The sequence below is a fragment of the Suricata suricatta genome, chromosome 8 (assembly GCF_006229205.1).
Source record: "Suricata suricatta isolate VVHF042 chromosome 8, meerkat_22Aug2017_6uvM2_HiC, whole genome shotgun sequence".
Lineage (NCBI taxonomy): Eukaryota > Metazoa > Chordata > Mammalia > Carnivora > Herpestidae > Suricata > Suricata suricatta.
Genome location: NC_043707.1, coordinates 98667945 through 98685685, shown reverse-complemented (window position 1 = coordinate 98685685; position 17741 = coordinate 98667945). Strand labels below are relative to the sequence as shown.

At 43.7% G+C, this 17741-nt stretch overlaps 1 protein-coding gene across 1 annotated transcript in view; it reads right to left on the bottom strand.

The window, feature by feature from the left end:
• The window catches only part of USP24 (ubiquitin specific peptidase 24), a 137792-nt gene that overhangs the window by 80569 nt on the left and 39482 nt on the right, over positions 1-17741 (bottom strand). The window contains exons 7-17 of the mRNA XM_029945824.1: positions 15643-15678; positions 14818-14883; positions 11663-11728; positions 9193-9267; positions 8453-8611; positions 7867-7981; positions 7552-7655; positions 5248-5355; positions 4976-5071; positions 4724-4885; positions 4480-4527 (exon numbers count right to left, since the gene is read on the bottom strand). Coding sequence (XP_029801684.1) covers positions 4480-4527; positions 4724-4885; positions 4976-5071; positions 5248-5355; positions 7552-7655; positions 7867-7981; positions 8453-8611; positions 9193-9267; positions 11663-11728; positions 14818-14883; positions 15643-15678 — 1035 coding nt within the window. The remainder of the gene's footprint in view (positions 1-4479; positions 4528-4723; positions 4886-4975; positions 5072-5247; positions 5356-7551; positions 7656-7866; positions 7982-8452; positions 8612-9192; positions 9268-11662; positions 11729-14817; positions 14884-15642; positions 15679-17741) is intronic.

Genomic DNA, 17741 nt, shown 5'->3' with positions numbered 1-17741 from the left:
TGAAGTGTCTAAAAAACTGCGTGCAAGTTTTAAGTCCTTAGCCTTCAATTTTAAAGGCTGAATTTTGCTTTTGTTTTTAAAGCCTTCTTGCTTCTTCAAGTCTTTCTGTAAGATGAAGACCTTTATGGGGCAGAAAATACTTCTGAAGAATACACTTTCTGTCTCTGGCAGAAAAACAGCATACTGCTGAATATGAACGAGAGCGAGCTATTGCCAAGAACAAGGCTGGTTTTCTTGGAGATGAGCCAGTCAATCCGCAAATACTGTATTTCCAGGATTCTAAGATACAGGTTTTATAAGCTTCAACATTTCTAAAATTGACACTTCTTACAATTTTGTCAAAAGTAACTCAGCAGCCACTAGGAGGGAGTGAGTTTTGACACAGCTGTCCTTACCTGAGGACGTGCACCCTGAGCTGACAGGAGAGCTGTTCATCTACCTGTCGTTTGAGTTGTGATTCACAGATGGAGCGCCAAACAAGGATGGCTTTTTGGCTTAAACTTAGATCACAGACTTGTTACTTAAACTGTCAAAGAGACACTAGGATGTGACATAACTAGCTTGTCGTGTCTGTCAACTCAAAAGCAAACGATACTGGTAGTGGTCTCGGTCTGAAGCGTTTCTCAAGCCAGGGGAATGTGGTGTGACAGCCTCACACCCTGTGAAGGGCCGTGTCACCCAACACGAAATGGCTCTGTCCAAAGGTTGCGCCCAAAATTCAAGAGAAGCTGTACGTCTTGTAGTATACACAACTTGACTCAGTTCATGAAAAAAGCAGTCTGAGTTTTATAAAAAAAAGGATGACACAAACTTCCACACTCTTTACCATGCCTTGGAAGCATACAGTAATTCTTACAGAGGTCAAAGTCACTACCACAGATGAAAAGGACTGTGCCAGTGAAGCCGTACATATGGGTCAAAGAGAGGCTCAGATTCAAACTCTGAGTGTGAATTTAAACAAATGAACAGTAACACGAAAATGTAGTTTCTTTTTCTCTTTGCAAACTTACTAAATCTGTAATGCAGGTTACAATCACTGGCATCTTAGAATCAGAGAAATAAATTATCTGTTAAAGGCCAACTATTTGCAAGACTACCTACATATCTCCGCTAAAATATAACAGTTGCAAAATGACAAAGAATAAAACCCTAAGGCTAAAGTCCAAACTGATACCTACCAAGAGAACTATAAACATGAGGCTATAAATATGAACCCCGTTAGCAAATATTTGGATTTATTGAAAAGCATCATTATGGCAAACTAAGTAATTGATGGTTAGAATATTTTTATTTAACATAGAAAATAATCCCATGAAAGTAGCTCATTATCCAATAAAATTCAGGAAATCACGTAAGATTGGAATTTAGAAGTATTTCTGAGACAGCCTTTCTAGAGTTTAGCAAACAGGAAAGGGGTTATTTATTCCTTCATATCCATGACACTATGTAGCTCGGTTACAAGGACAGTTTAAATTATTTTTCACTGCTAACCAAAGGGGCAAGAGACTATGGCGAACAATTAAAATGAGCATATTTGATAATGCCTGGTGGTGAGGCACCTCAGGTGAGCTGAGGTTTCAGAAGTAGGAGGTCACAGCATGTCCAAATTAGACTCTCAGTGTTAGATGAAGCCTTCGAGGTCAGCTGGTGTAGCCTGCAAACCTACGCCTACATCCTCACTTGAGTGAAGTGACTAGAGTCTCCGAGAGCGTCCCGAGCTGGGGGGACCGTGCATTCTACAGCAGATCCTCACGGAAAGGTCACTGCTCTCTCATACTGAAACGGGCCTCCTGCGACTCCTTGGAAGACATTCAAAGGTCAGTGGGATCAAACTCCTCTATCACAACTTGAGTCTCTGAAGAACACCTTCACATCCTTCCTTGAATTCTCTTCTCAAAGCTGAACATCCCCACTTTCTCATCACACCTAGCCATTTACCTAGGTTCAAAGTACAAAGTTTCGCAAAAGTTTTGCAGGGGAGGACGTTTTAAAGAAAAGTGTTTCCTCCTGTGCTAACCACATCACTGTGAGGCTGCGCTGAGGGCATCCTGCTACTTTCGCTTTGAATGACACGCTTTGGCAAGCAGAGGCCACTCCACTCTGGGTAAGTAACGGTTTAGTGTCCTCACGGGGTGAAGGGGAGGAGTAAGAGGAAGGGACGGGCGTCTACTCGGAAGCTGCCAGGCACTGTGCTGGGGTGGGGGGGCTTTAGAGAATGATTTAGGGAGTATGCAAACACTGCTACTTGAGTAAAAATGACTTTTTTTGGTTTTGTAATTTTTTTTTTTAGATGAGTACATTTAAGCTTTTTAATTGAAGGAAAAAAAGCGAAAAAAGAGGGAGAGGGTTGGGGGTAAACAGTGGAAGGTATAAAGGAAGCACAGGAAAGAGGAAAGGAACCAAGGGCGCCAAGGTTATCCTGGCAGAATCTACAGAAATAAAGTTGAGAAATAGAGGTCAGAACTTCTGAACACAACAGTGGAATCCGGGGACTTTAAAAGTGTTGAAAGCAGAGGGAAGGGGGGTCAGCTGGGGGAACAGAGGTAGCTGAGGGTGGGAGGGAGGAAGCGGTGGGTGAGCTTGTCTTACCCTTTGCTTAGTTTCTGTGTAGCCTGGCAGGGAGACATAATCCCCAGTCAGCCCACCTTGCTGCCTGGCAGGAAAGGGCATAGCATAGAAAAACACCTTTAGTGGCAGTGCAGAACTCACCCCCCTGCCTGGAGCCACATCCCGGGGGCTCTGATCTTCCCCCTGCCCCCCTCAGCCACGTGTGCGCTCACAGCGTCTCTGTGACAGCACTCAGCCCACTGAAAAGTGCCACGTAGATGCAAGGTGTTATCATTTGGAATGAAATCACCGTACGTCGGAATTCCTTTCACCGGGAGCAGTGGGAAATAAAAAAGGGTACTCCTTTCCAGTCTCACAAACCGACTCCAAAAACCACCATGCAACTTGAGCTTTGTTATAAAACAAAAGGCATGAATGAAGTGACCACAAAGAGGAGCAACAAAGAGGCGGTGATGCCTTGGCTGGAAGAGCTAAGTCATGCTGAGCCACAGCGAGGGGGGAGCGGACGGCAGGAGGGGTGCTGGCTTCAAAAGCCGGTTCCCTGGAGGGAAGAAAAGGTCCCTTCAGCTGGGACCCTCAGATTTATAAAGAAACGCATCTGCTGCTGAGAAGACAAGACTGTTTGTCGACAGATACCCTCTCCGTCTTGCTATCACTACTGAAGGGCCCAAACTCCTTACACAATTCTGGATGAGGTGCAATGGCAAAGACAGAGGCTGTAATAAAGTATCTGAACCACCGAGCTGAGAAAACTGGAAAAACTCAAACTGTATCTGAGAACAAGAGCAGTGTTGTTGAATTAAAGGAATAATTCCTTCAAACCTGAGCATCATTCGCTCCAGTTTGTGAGTGACTTTTTGGACATCTTTCTATGGCTAGGTTATATGTAGAAAATTCACCTGATCACATTTCAGCGTCACCAACCTGAAACACAAAGTTTGTATGTGTCCCCAACTAAACTTTATGACCACAAGTAACTTAATAAAAGCCCAGTGAACCACCACGGTCTCTTAACAAGCGCTAAGAGTTTCTGAATATACCAGTGAAAATCAGCAGTATTCAAGATCCTTTAAAGAAATAACTTATTCACGAAAGCCAAGAAAAATGTTTAACCAATGAAATGACTAACCACATTCACTCAAACCTTTTTTTTTGTTGTTGTTACAAGAAAATGAAATCCCTCTTGTTAGGAGGCCCTCCATTTGGTCTGGGCAATCCAAGGGCCTAGGCCAGGGGAGGACACTGCTCTGGGTGGGGGGTGGGGGGGTGGGAGGGGGCGCGGGGAGGTGCTGCTGCAACAGGAGAGGTTGCTCTAGTGAGCGGCCCCAAGGTCAGCGCCGTGGAGCACAAACTGGACGTCTAAGCACTGCTAGTCATCACTGCTGACTCTTTCCAAGGGCAGCCGCCAGGTCCCCAGCAGCCCGGAGGCCAGAGCCCCGAGGGGGAGGGCTCCCACAGCAGTGGCCCCGCTGGCTGTCACACGGAAGCCCGCCTCCTAGTATCGGGCCCCAGCAGCAGGACTCACTAAGGAATCACCTCCTGTATACCTCTGAACCAGGCACCTGAGTAACAACTGTGTGCCAGCACTGAATCAGTCTCCTTTCCTTGTCTTCCTTACTCTAGAACGTTCTTCCACCTCTCCCTCATGGCAGAAAAATGGGCATGGTATTTATGCAAAATCCATTGTACTTATTACAATGATGCATACTTTGTATTTAATTTAAAAAAGAAAACACGAAGTTAAAGGTCTTATAATTTTCTAAAAATGATAAAACTACTCTGTGAATGTGACCTTGGATTTGTGAATAGACAGCAGTTTCTGAGCATTACCCAAGGAAACACCAAAACACTTACTAAAAGAAATTATTACATTAGTATACCTTGTAGGTGGTTCCATCTGAAAATGCTTACCTTGAATCCATCCTTCTTGTTTTTTTCCAAACCTGACCATTCTCCAGGCTGAAATTAATTTTGAAAGATGTAAGTGACTTGGTAAAAGTAATACCTATAATTTCCCAATCTTTGCCCCTAAGGTAAGAGTTTCCAGGTGGCACACTGAGTTTACCAAAGAGGCTCAAAAAACTATTTGGCTCCAACTACTCAGACAATCCTACTGCTGCTCTGACAACAAAACTAGGTCAAGGAGAAGACCAACCCTTTTAATATCTTCGATGCACTTGATGATGTAGCTCCTCTTGATCGCTTCCTTCACGGCATATGCGTCACTCAGGATTGTCAGGTGCTCCTCCAGGGCTTGCTGAATAAGGCTACTGGGCAGGGTCGGAAGATGTGCCAGTTCCCAGAGCACATCTAACACCTACAACGACACCACACAAGGTGAGCCCCACCGCCACACACAGACAACTGCATAAAGTACTTGCAGCTGGAAAGATTAATTCGGTTCTACCTTTCCAGAAGTGGTCTCAAAGCGAGCTTCACGGCCTATTCGTCCAATCAGACTCAACAGCTTCTGTCTTACTCTATCGCTTTCAGTCTCCCAGCTCTGTGGAAGGGGAAAGACAAGACAATCCAGTGTTATCAAACCGGCAAAATACGCAGAGACATTACACTTGAGCTAAAAGGGGTTACTAAAGAGTATGTTTAGACACCGCGAGATTAGAGCAGGGAGCTTCTTTTAGAAAAAACTTAAAAAGCTAGCACGTTTGACTGGACACGTACCTTCTGAATGAGAACAAACAAATGATTAAGCTGATCTGAATTAAATTTGACAGCTGCTGCAGCAATAATAGTATGGATGTTCTCGATCACAGTAGATGATTGTCCCGACTGGAAAAGGAAACATTGGGGGCACGTTAGGTCGTGGAACTAGGGAAAAACCTCAGGCCTCCTATCCTACCCCCGTCCCCCTCAACCCCCCTCATCTGCAACGGACAGAAGCAAAAGCACAACAGTAATAAGGATAAACAGACTCTAGTTTCATGGGCATCCACTTGCATGATAATACTGGCAAAACTAAAGGAAGCAAACATTGTTGATGACCATCAGTTGGCCTTGGTTAAATTCCTAGCAGCACTGAATCTTTAAGAAGATGAGACTCAAGTTCTCAACCTGACATATTCATTTCAAGGGGAGTGCAAACTATTTTCAACTGGCAAATAAGGATTCAAATTGATTGCCGCACTTTACTTTCACTTCCTGTACTTTAGAAATGAGCCTGAAGGCCTCAGCTGAGCGGACTCTCTACCTCAGTTCCTATTTTGCTCATAGATACTTTATAACTTCAAAGAACAATGCCCTTGGGCAGTCAGTCTCTACCTCAGAGATACAGGCCCTGTGGCTGCCCTTACAGTGGAAACTCACTTTATGACCTTAAACCGGACTCTGTCATGCCTCTCTGCTCACCATGTGGCGGGCTTGAAAGGCAGGGACGTTTTTAGACGAGATCGGGCGCGTTCAGGGTGGTATGGCCGTAGACGGCAGGGACGTTTTTAGATGCAATTGCACAAGAATCTGCCCAGTACCCACCACAGACAAGCATTCACTGGACGCAGCTGGGATATACATTATATCCACCATGGTCTCTAATCTTCAGCCTTATGTGGGTTCACGACTTACACTCACAACAATCTGAGAGGACTCAACTAAGGCAGACATGGGAAGGAAGATCTGTAGGACCTGTGACGGTTTTCTGTTGGTCCTGCACCTAACGTTCCAGAGTCTGCTCTCTGCTGCCAGGCTGGGAGACTGCAGATCACGTTCCCTCTACTAGCCTACTAGCTATGCTCCCCTGAGGCCCTGCCCATGAGTGGCACTGCTGGGTGATGAGAAGGCAGGGGAAGAAAGCAGCACTGCTCTGCCCTCAGGGAGTGGATTAGGTGCCGGCCTGGTGGCGGCACGGGGTTCCAGAAGCCCAACTGGGGGGTGCCAGTCCCCTGGCTCTTGGACAATCCCGGCATCTGCAGTGAAAGCACCTACAGAAGCAGACTCCGTTCCTTGCATGCCTATGCCCTCACCCCACTCCATTCCTCCAGCATTCCTACTTCTCTCTTCGGCTCTTCCACAGGAGCAACACCTTTGTCAGCAGCCCCCTGTGTCCGATCCCCTCAGAGATATCTTGTGCGGCGTCTGTTTCCTGACCAGGTTCTGACTGATACGGTGTCTCACGGGGTATAGTCGAGGCAAGCTCCAGGCCTCTTTCTTGGCAACTAGTTGAAGGCTGATGCCATTACTGAACCAGACTGGGAAAGGGCTAGGTGCTGACAGTGAATTTGAGATGCCTACAAGACGGCATGCATGAAGGCGCACGAGTTATATAGACATTTAGATACACTGCACGGGAGGGCCAAGAAGAGGTGTGGATTAGGGGTAGAATTCTAAGAGTCAGCAGCATCCAGAAGCTGTTAAAGCCACAGGAGTAGAGGAAACTGCCTAATGGAAGAGTACACATTCAACAAAGGGCTAAGGACTAAGGCTTGAAAGAAACTAATATTCACAAGGTAGAAGACAGTGAGTTGGTAAAGGAGGCTTAAAGAGGGTGCCAGAAAAGCAGAAGGAAGACGAGTCACATGGATTACTGACAGGGTGAAGAAAACAAGAGCGAAGGCTGCGGTGTGCCCGTCACAGCTGCGGAGGCCCTGGTAGGGTGTTCCTTTCGTTCTCCCCAACAGGACTGGACAGGAAACACCGGTCCATGAACACGGACACGCAAACACAGTGGAAAGAACAGGAGGCTGACAGACAAGAAAACATACAATTCCTGCTGCTAACTGCTGTGTGGCCTGTGGGAAGGTGAGTCACTTTTTTAAATCTGAGAAATGGGAAGACTAGGCTGGCGGGGTGGCTTTACATCTTCTGAGCAACACAATCCTTTTTCACAGATACGATCTCAAGAGAACAGATCTGAGTAGCGCTGCTCGCACTAAAGCAAGACAGAAGACCAACTCCCTGCTCGTTCGCCAGCCTCCTCCCTCTCCTTCTGACAGAAACGTCAGAAAAAGGCAAAAATAATTCTGACCAACTTACCTGTATCTTCCAAATTTTAGTAAGCTCATCTAAAGACAATTTGCTCCCCAAGAGTTCAATAATCCCCTTTATACGGTCACAGTATTGAGCTTGGTCTATGTTGCCTAAGAAAGAAAACCCGAGAGGCAGACAGATTCAGTGAACGCGGACTTTCTAAATACGATTCTATTCATTCAAAGCAGTACTAACTTGCTAGTAGATTTAAAGGCTAATAAGTCAAAACATTTTCATACTTTTCTTTAATATCTTTAATATAAAAATACATTTACTTACAATTATGTGTTAAGAAATACATATTTTTAAAAAGCAACTTACCTTCCAATGCAATGGACAGAACTGAGTTTTCAACCAGCCAATCTAACAATCTGTCTGTATCTATAGCATTCTTCACAGATTTGGATAAAGTGCTATCTTCTATTAGTTTGGTTACCTAAAAAGACAGGATTGTTGTGACAGAATCTAGTGCAAATACGCATAGTCAAAATCTTCATATACATGTATATGTATCCTGTGACTTTTACAGTGTTACAATGTGGTCTGATAATTAGCCAAAAAGTATCAGAGGCCAGTTACTGTAATAAGCTAACAGACTACTTGTTCCTGGTATCGCTTTAAAAAGAACATGCAGTCAAGAATGGCAGTCTCTGGGCAATTTCACAAATAACACTAAATATTTCCAAGTATTTCAGAGAATGAATTTTGAATGTGACACATGTAGAAAGATCACATTAACAATGATAAACATAGGTAATGATTTTATATATAATCAGTTATCTCTTTTTTGTAGCATTACAAGAAATTCTTCTTCATTTCCCAACATTCTGGTATTAATGACCACAAGTTGTGGTGGAACTTAAAGTATCTGTGCTCTAAGACTTCTAGAAACAAATACAAAACTTACTTCTTTGAGGGAATTCATTTTCGCGCTAAAATGTGGTGATTTCAGCATGCGCAGCAGGATGTCTAATCGAAGGTCATCTACCACGGTCACCAGATCGGGCTGGAAGCGCATGCAGAGTAACTTGATGGCAGACAAGAGCTCAGGGATGCTAACCAATCTCTTTTATTAAAAGCACACACAAACAGAAAAGGAGCCATTAAAACATTCTGACCCCTATTCACACACAGGAATACAGGACATTTTCAACAACAGTGGCTGGGGGGCACTGGATACTCCACATGGTCAATTACCTAGTTTGCTTCTAAACAAAAGTTAGCACACAGGTGAGCAAAGGGAAGGGTCCTGTGAGAATTTCAAGGCCAACAAAATACATAGTGTTAAACTTAAATGCTAAAATTCCTTTAAACAACTTTGGATAAGCTGGTAGCACTGGATTATTTAAAAGCTTCTTCAATGCTATACTTATTATGATACCATCTAAATCAACATGTTAGTAAAATTCTAATGGTATCACTTACTGAGAACCCTGTATTCACTCTATTGATTTCATGCCAACCTGGTGCTTCAGAATCCTGATGCTTCACAAAAAGTATTTTTTGGTTAGAAAATGTCACATGAATTTGATGTGAGTGGTGTGTGGCCAGAATCCAAAGGGTAGTGTGTGAGCCCTGCTCCCCAAGTGCTGGCTGTGTCCTGTGGGCTACCAGGCAAGGGGCCTCCGGGATGGAGACAGGACTCACCTTGTCTTTGAGGTCCTTTTCCTCCACGCTCCGCACATCCCGGATCGCAGCAAGGATGACCGGGTCGAGCATTGGCTGCAGGAAAGATGTCCTGTGGTTAATAAAGCCTCCAGATGCTGCCCCAGAACTGGAGAGCAGACATGTCTTCATTCACACTTCGCAAAGGACAGAGTGCACTGGAAGGATCTCAATTCGAGTATCAGAGCCCCCGAGCTGGCTCCTGCCAGCCCAAGCAGGCCCTTACCCGACTCTGTGCCCCAGCTCCTTTAATACCACAGGGCGCAATCCCCGTCATCACTGTCTCGTAAAGAGTGATCAAAGACATACAAACCAACTGTTAAAACATGAAGCACGAACACATACTACTTTTGTAATAAATGTTTTGTGTTTGATTTTAACAACTTCATGTAAGCACAGACCACACACCAGAAAAGTGCCGTGCCACGCACTATTTTTGTGTGCTGATAGAAATGAAGCCGACAGAGGAAACTCCTGCAACACGCCACTCCAGAACGGTAGCACAATCAGGTAACTGATTACGTGAGGAACAGGAAAGTATCAGCTAGCTCTAAATGCTCACTTCCAACAAAGTAAAATGATTTTTTAAAACTTATCTGGTGACAAGAGAAGACGGTGTCTGGCTGTCAAAGCCAAGAAGATATCAGCAATGAATTAGAATGACACCAGGCGATTATCCAACTAGAATCTGTCCTTTATATCTGCGCCCACTGTCCCGTGAAGACGGGGGCCGTCAGGGTGGGAGGCAGCACTCCCCTCTTGCTGGCAGCTCACCCCGCTTCTTACTGCAGCTCGGAGAGCACGATTGAGCACCATGTGACAGAAGAGAAGGACAAGGCACAGCGTTACAAATGCCTTCCAAAGCAGACAAGTGGCAAGTGGCAGAGACCACCATTAATTTGTATCTTGTAATATGATGTCAATATGGTATGAGCATAAACTCACAGCATAAATATATTGCTGAGTAAATTTAAGGCTGGCTATTAAAATAAAGTTAAATAGGCTTTGGTTGGAAATTCAATACTTTTTACTTCTTTTAAAGTCTCCTGTGCTTATTTATGTAAATAAATATATTTATATATAAAAAATTGAGGGTTTTTTTTAGTGTTTATTAATTTTTTTGAGAGAGAGACAGAGTGTGAGGGAGGGAGGGGCAGACAGAGAGAGGGAGACACAGAATCTAGAGCAGGCTCCAGGCTCTGAGCTGTCAGCACAGAGCCCGATGTGAGATCACGACCTGACTCGAAGTTGGACGCTTAATCAATTGAGCCACCCACGTGCCCCTAAAACTTAGATTTTCTAAAGAATTTTATATTAATTAGAAGCGAGAATATTTATGCTCAATCTCTTTCCAAAAGGCAATGCATGGGTAAAGAGCATTTAACAATCCAATCCTGGCTCTGATGATTACAAAGCCAATTATAAAATTATTAGCATTCATTATTAAATTATTAAAAAGTCAAATCATTTATATCTTAGTGTTTCAACTATAGAACTAATGATTATATGTTTAATAAAGTGAAAGAACATGAAATGTTCTAAAGAATGTAACATCCCCAATGAAGAAATACATAATTAGCCATCTGATTTCATGTAAAAATCTTGCAGATTACTTTGACATTTAAAGAAAGCATTTAACACTTAGAAATGGTAGAACTCTCCGGAACCTACTAAAAAAATCCTATCTCCCTTGTTAAAATGGCCCTCAGTAAATGAGATATTAGCAAGAAGGAACAGTGCATACAAAAACACTGCTCCCAAGGGACTCTATGCTTCCAAAGCCATTTATAGTGATTAAAAAAAAAATCTCTGTGAAAGTTACGGGTTTCACAGACCTATTTACAAAGAAACTAAAAAAATGAAGGTATTTCAAAGCATCACTTCATTCAGTAAAACTCGTTAACTAAGGTGGAAAGGAAACAAGAAAATATAATAGGCCTTAAGCACTAGAAAACTAACATGCCCAGTTCTGACTGTGCTAGGACCCGCTGACTTAGAACCCACAGGGACAGGAGGTCACACAAGATGTGCGGCCACGCCACTATTCAGAAGCGACTTAGCTAGCGAGGAAGCCCAGTGGGGTGCTCGGCAGTGATCTAATTTAATACATAATGGCCCTGGATCCTTGAACAATCCTGTGAAGGGGGTCGGGACATATGCCGTTTGTTTTACAGATAAGGAAACAAAAATACATGTAATCGCATATAAATTATATTTGATAAATGATACACACACTGAAAAGGTAAGTAATCTTCCTAAATATTAGAGGTCTCCCCTACTTTAAATTATTACCTATTTTTTAGTTATTTTCTGATAGTATTTTTACTAGAAACATGGCCAATCTGAAAAAGAGAGAACTAGGTACAATTCTGAACTACCGATAGAAAGGTAATTACTACCGTTTGTATGTGTCAGGCCACCTTCCGAAGCGGACAAAGTGGCCTCCTCTTACCTGAACCACGGAGGGATTGAGGTACTCCGCACATACCCCCAAGGGCTGCACCAACGCCGAGACCGCCTGAGAACAAGGACAGTGAAGGTCAGATATCGCCGTGAAAGGGTTTTTCCTTTCAGCATTAGGTAAGTCCCTTTCAGAGATAATTTGAAACGATGACTCGATCAAGTCATGAATGAATGACCAGACAAACCATACCTCTGGCCTCTAAGAACTGATGACAAGGTGTCGATCCATTTAAATTGGTATAGAAACGGAATATAATTTAAATCATCATAATGCCAGTAAGACTTCTTTGGAGAAACGGTTGAAAGACTTAAAATGTATATTGTAGAATATGAAAAGTTTTTATTTGAAAAAGGAGAGAATAATTGGGGAAGGAGTGAAATGTGCTCTCAACAAAAAACACTGAAGACTTCCATGAAAAACATTGTAGCACTTTCCTGAAACAAAAGATAGTATCAATAAAAAAAAAAAAGGAGAAGCAAAAGGCTGGGAGGAAAAGTTTCAAATACATAAAATAGACATGGCATTGACGTGCTGAACATAAAAAGGATCCCTGAAAGTTAATAATAAAACCCCAAAGAAACCTAGATAATTATGTCGATTTATAGAAGAAATGTAAACAGCCAATAATCACATGATGAAATGCTCAAATTCACAGGAAATGAGGGTTTACAGATTAAATAACAAAACACTATTTTCTCCCATTATGATGAAAAACACTGAAGACAGAAAATAATTCAGTACTAGCAAGATAAATAGGAAACCAGTTTATGGGACTACAGACTGGAACACACTTTTTGGAAAGAGATTTAATACTACGAATTATGTGAAAAATCACACTTTCTGGGAATCTGTCCTTCAGAAATGGTAGCATATGCACACAGAGATGAGTGTGCATATTTACGCAGAGCCCGCGGGTAACTGGCAGCACCGTGGTATGCCAGCTGCGGGAACACGAGAGCCACTAGAAACAAGGACAGCACTGACCTGGGAAGATGTCCATGATACACTGTTAACCGAAACCATGCTACTAGGTACAGCTTGATTACAGTTCAGTCTTAAAGAAAGAGAAAGCAGGAAAGAACGTGCACATAAATTTAGGAGAAAGTCAGAAACGCTATGGACCAAACAGGCGACTATTACCTAGGAGGTAGGCAGAAAAGGATGGGGGTGGGGTGGAGGACAGGCGACCTCCATTCCTTATTTTGTACAGGTATCTTTAACTGTTCAATTGTGAATGTTGTTTTTTCACAGTGCTTTTCAAATTCAAAAATATGTAAATATGAATGTAAATGTAAAATGAGTGCATCTACTTATACTCAGTGGCCTAAATTTATTATAGGATATGGTCACCTTAACTGGTCAGGAAGCAGGCATTTATTGTGAAATTCTAATACTCATTTGGTAAAATCAGAGTCTCCATCTTTGGAATCTCTTTCTCCTATGCTTGAATTTCATTATCATCTCAAGTACAACTAAGCAACAGAAGTCTCTAGCAACTGCGGCAAACAACATGGTTGTTCTGAAAAATGATCTGACCGAAGAGGAAAATCCTGGAGGAATCTTTAACCTCAAGATACCTGATAATAATGAGGGTAAGCCCAGATTCCCATATATCCAACCTTTAAGCCAATTCTCTTCCAAGTAGGGTAGAAACTTGGACTGCTTTGTATTTTTTTTAAATACATTAACTCTGTCAGAAATTAGTATTTTAACATGTTAAAAAGATGAAGCAATTTCTTCTTTCTAATCTTATTTATTTTGAGGGAAGGAGAGCGTATGCACACGGTGGGGAAAGGAAGAGCAAGAGAGCCCCACGCAGGCTCCGCACTGTCAGTGTGGGGCCGATGTAGGGCTCAGAGCCACGAGTGGTGAGGTCGTGGCCCGAGCCGAAATCAAGAGTCGGACGACGAACTGACTGAGCCACCCGGGCGCCCTTCTGAGGCTGATTTCTGATATGGCCAATGACCTCTAGAGCCAGTTCTTGAGAAATAAGTAAACTGGATAAAACCCTGTATCTGAAAGGGTTTTTTGTTTTAACGGTTTTGCTTCTTAAATCTTTACCCATTATTTTCCAGATCAGCAGTCACTTCTAATATGCTTGGTCCATTCATTGGGGATCAAAATGATGGCCAAACAGCCTAGCTGACATCCGGGAAGGGAGACGACCCTACCTGGTCACTGTTGGCAGAAGTGTCATCAACTGGCTGACACTGATTTTTCAGGATAAACAGAGGGTGGCAAGAAAGGGTCAGTTTATTACCAAGCACTCAGTCAGTCTCTCTCCTGGACGTTACTTCCCTCGCCCGGACAGACTGAGTGAGCCAGCTCATGCGTCAGGGTTCCGCAGGAGTAAGCACTGCCCTGAGCACCATCCCACGTCACTTAGGGGCAGCCAATGACTCCACCACGTCACCTTCCGTGCCCATCACATCACAGTAGCCAGCCCAGTGTCTTACATGTGGCCAAGTACGTGACAAGCAGTTAATTGAATAATTATAATTAATCAACCAGAAATAAAATAAAATGCTCTGAGTTACAAACAGGTCAGCGCTCCATGAAAAATAAAAGATTCAGTTATTCCCCTTACTGTAAGGTTAAATGTTTTTGAGAAAATGAAAAAGAGAATGCATATTCTCCATATAAAAAGAGAATACACTGTAGTGGAGGGAAAATTCTAAACTTCTGTGACAACCTTTTGTTATCTACGAGTTCTGTAAGGCCAAAAAACTTACTAACAACCTTCAAATAAAATATCTTATTGTGCCTGGAAAACTAGATAAGACCTTCTGATGTAACAGAGTCATAACACTGTAGGGAGACGTATGCTTGCTACACATGGCAACTGTCTTTAAAAGCAAGATAATTTCACATAATTAAGAGGCAAGTGCCTAAGGCAAAGAGAAATGAGGCAAAAAAAAAAAAGAATAAATAAATAAATAAATAAATAAATAAAGGCAAACACCCTACACTGAAATTTGGTTATGATTAGGAGTAAACATTCCTTTATCGGAGCCACTGAAGCTGCTCCTGGAGAGATAACTGACACTGTAATGTCTCCCTCACCGGGCCCACCTTGTCCCCAGCGACACACAGCCCGAATAAAGCGACCTTCTGCTGTGGGCACACAGAGTAGTTTAACTTACCCCAAGTTCTATATCTTCTGAATGAAGCTTGGCTTGGATTGCCGCAAATCCACCTAATTCTCCAAACTGAGAAGAAAGAGGGCACAATTAATTTTAAAATGCTGTACATTAATAGTTTAAGCAAGAAACGAAGGCTACCATTCTGTTCTATCAACGCGCTCTAGAACACTGATCTTGAGAAAGTCATCACAAAGATAATTCTACTGTTCCTGAGACACACTGCAGGAGATGTGCTAACTCCTGATGCTGGTGCTCATCTGCATCAAGAGCACATATAAAAAGAGGAGGAACTGAGGGGCGCCCGGGTGGCTCAGCCGGTTATGCGTCCTACTTCAGCTCAGGTCATCATCTCATGGTTTGTGAGTTCGAGCTCCATGTTGGGCTCTGTGCTGACAGCTCAGAGCCTGCTTCAGATTCTGTTTCTCTCTCTGCCCCTTCCCCACTCATGCTGTCTGTCTCTTTCTCTCGCTCAAAAATAAATAGCAAAAAAAAAAAAAAAAAAATCTTATTGTTCTCTCTAGCTGTCATTTACCTAAAATATCAAACTCTAAGTGATCTCATTAAAAGAAGGAAAATACGGGGAAGTCTGGGTGGCTCAGTCAGTTGGGCTTCTGACTTCAGCTCAGGTCATGATCTCACTGTGAGTTCGAGCCCCGTATCGGGCTCTGTGCTGACAGCTCAGAGCCTGGAGCCTGTCTTAGATTCTGTGTCTCCCGCTCTCTCTGCCCCTCCCTTGCTCGTGCTCTGTCTCTTTCCATCTCTCAAAAATAAAATAAAACATTTTAAAAAAAGGAAAATACGACTATATTAATAAAAGTTGTATACCTTATTTACCAAATCCACAACCCATCCGTGAGGCTCCTATGAGAAAAGAAAATAGAAATTGAGGTGACAACATGAGAACTTCTTTCTTTTAACCTCAGTGAAGAGTTAGAGAAGAAAATATTAAGATTTGAAAAATATTTCAAAAGGCGTTTCTATGTGTTTCTTAACATGAGTCTCTGACATTTGTATTTAATTCTCGGAGTCTGCGCATCAGTAGTTGGATGCCATTGCTACAGTATGGAGCCTTCCTGAATTTCTGGGTAGCTGACACCGGTTGGTTAAGCTCTCCAAAGTACAGGATACCTTGAGTCAACTTCTCTAAGGAAGTTACATTTTAGAAATTAAGAATTGTTACTAAAGAGGAGCAAACGAGGAAGAAAGAAGTTGACTTTTAGTCCCCACTGTCCCACTAATTGGTGCCCTGGAGCAAGTGCTTTCTTTTCTCCTCTTTTCTTCCTTCCTTTCCTTTTCTAAGCATTCACTGCTTAGAAATTACTCAGGGGGCCGAGTAATACTCGAGGAACAGTGACTATGAAGAGATGTACCTACTCTCGTGGAGCTCATACTGTAGCAGCTTCAACAATGACAGCCCCACAGAAGGAAAAACCACACAAAGGTCCTCAAATGAGAGACAGAAGGAGCCTACTCTGCTCAGAGCAGTGGTCATGCGAACCCTCTCTGAAGAGCTGGTCTTCCGCTGGATCCTACAGGAGGAGACTGAGTCAGCCATTCAAACAGTTCAGGCAGAAGGCTCAAATGGCAAAGGTCCTGTGTGGGGAAGGCAGTGAAGAGGGCCTGGGGGGATCCCCCTGTGTGGACACAGTGAGTTGGGGAGAGTGGCACAGGCAGAGACCAGACGAGACCATGCAGAAACTTATAGGCTATGAGTGGAAGGGAAGCTACACAAGTGCTCAAGCCAGAAAGTGACGGGTTTTATGTCTTGGGATGCCCGGTCTTGCAGCTGCGTGGCGAGTGGAAGTGGCTGGATGAATGAGAGTGGAGGGATAGAGAGCAGCTGGAAGACTAGGGCAGTAGCTAGGTTAGATGTGATGATGTTGAGGGGGGGACACTTTTAAGATTAATTCAGAGAACGTGTTTATGGTTGCATACGGGTCACAAGAAACGAGATACATCATGGCCGACTCCTATGCTTTTGGGTTGAGCACCACGTAGATGGTGATGTGGTTCACAGAGGGGGAGAAGGAAGGCTGGGGAGACAGGAGGAAGCTCCATTTCAAGCACCCTACGTTGGAGACATCTGTGTGGTGACCAAGAGGAGACAGCTGGCTTGTCAAGTCTGGTGTGCTCAGGGGAGAGGTCTGGGCCACAGAGACACACCCCAAAGGGCCATGAGCTCAAAGAACTGCATTTACCTCCACGAGAATGGAAGACAGTTCTTAGGGAAAGAACAACGAACAAAGAGAGAGACCGGCTCTGGATCAAAGCTGGATAGAGAGGAAGGGATCAAGAAAGGCAAAGTGACTTAAGGGGTAGGCAGAGAAGCAAGACTCTGCCAGATGAACTGATTTCAGGGAGGGACAAACTGACGGTGGCCACTTATGTGGATGGTGTTAAAAGAGGTTTCCTTTGGCTCTGGAAACTTAGAAGGTGCTGGTGCCTTACCGAGAGTGGCTTCGGTGGAGTGGCCGCAAAAGGCGGCAGACTGGCACACTCTGAAGAGTTAATGGAGACTGTTGTCTAGCTTCCCTATACACCTCTCTGACGGAGGAGAACTAATGTCGCCTGATGAAAACATTAAAAATATATCTTGTGGAACATATAGTGGAGTTGGCCCAAGTGCTCAGAAGTTGGAAACTAAGAGGAAGCAGAAACTGTGTGAGGTGAGCAGCCTCTGAAGCCAGCCTTCACTGTGTGGGCATCTGTGGAACCCCGGTGAGCTGTCGCCTCCATTTTCACAGTCCTATGGTGCCTGACACATAGGCCCCAAAGCCAAGGTGGGGGCTGGGAGACCAAAAGGAGGTAGTCACATAAAACTGGAGCTCCACAGGCTACAGCCTGAGCGTAAGGTGAACCGGGAGAACTTACCTGCAGTCCCCAGGGAAGCCTGCCTCCCTGGACCCTGCTACTGGGTGGAGGGG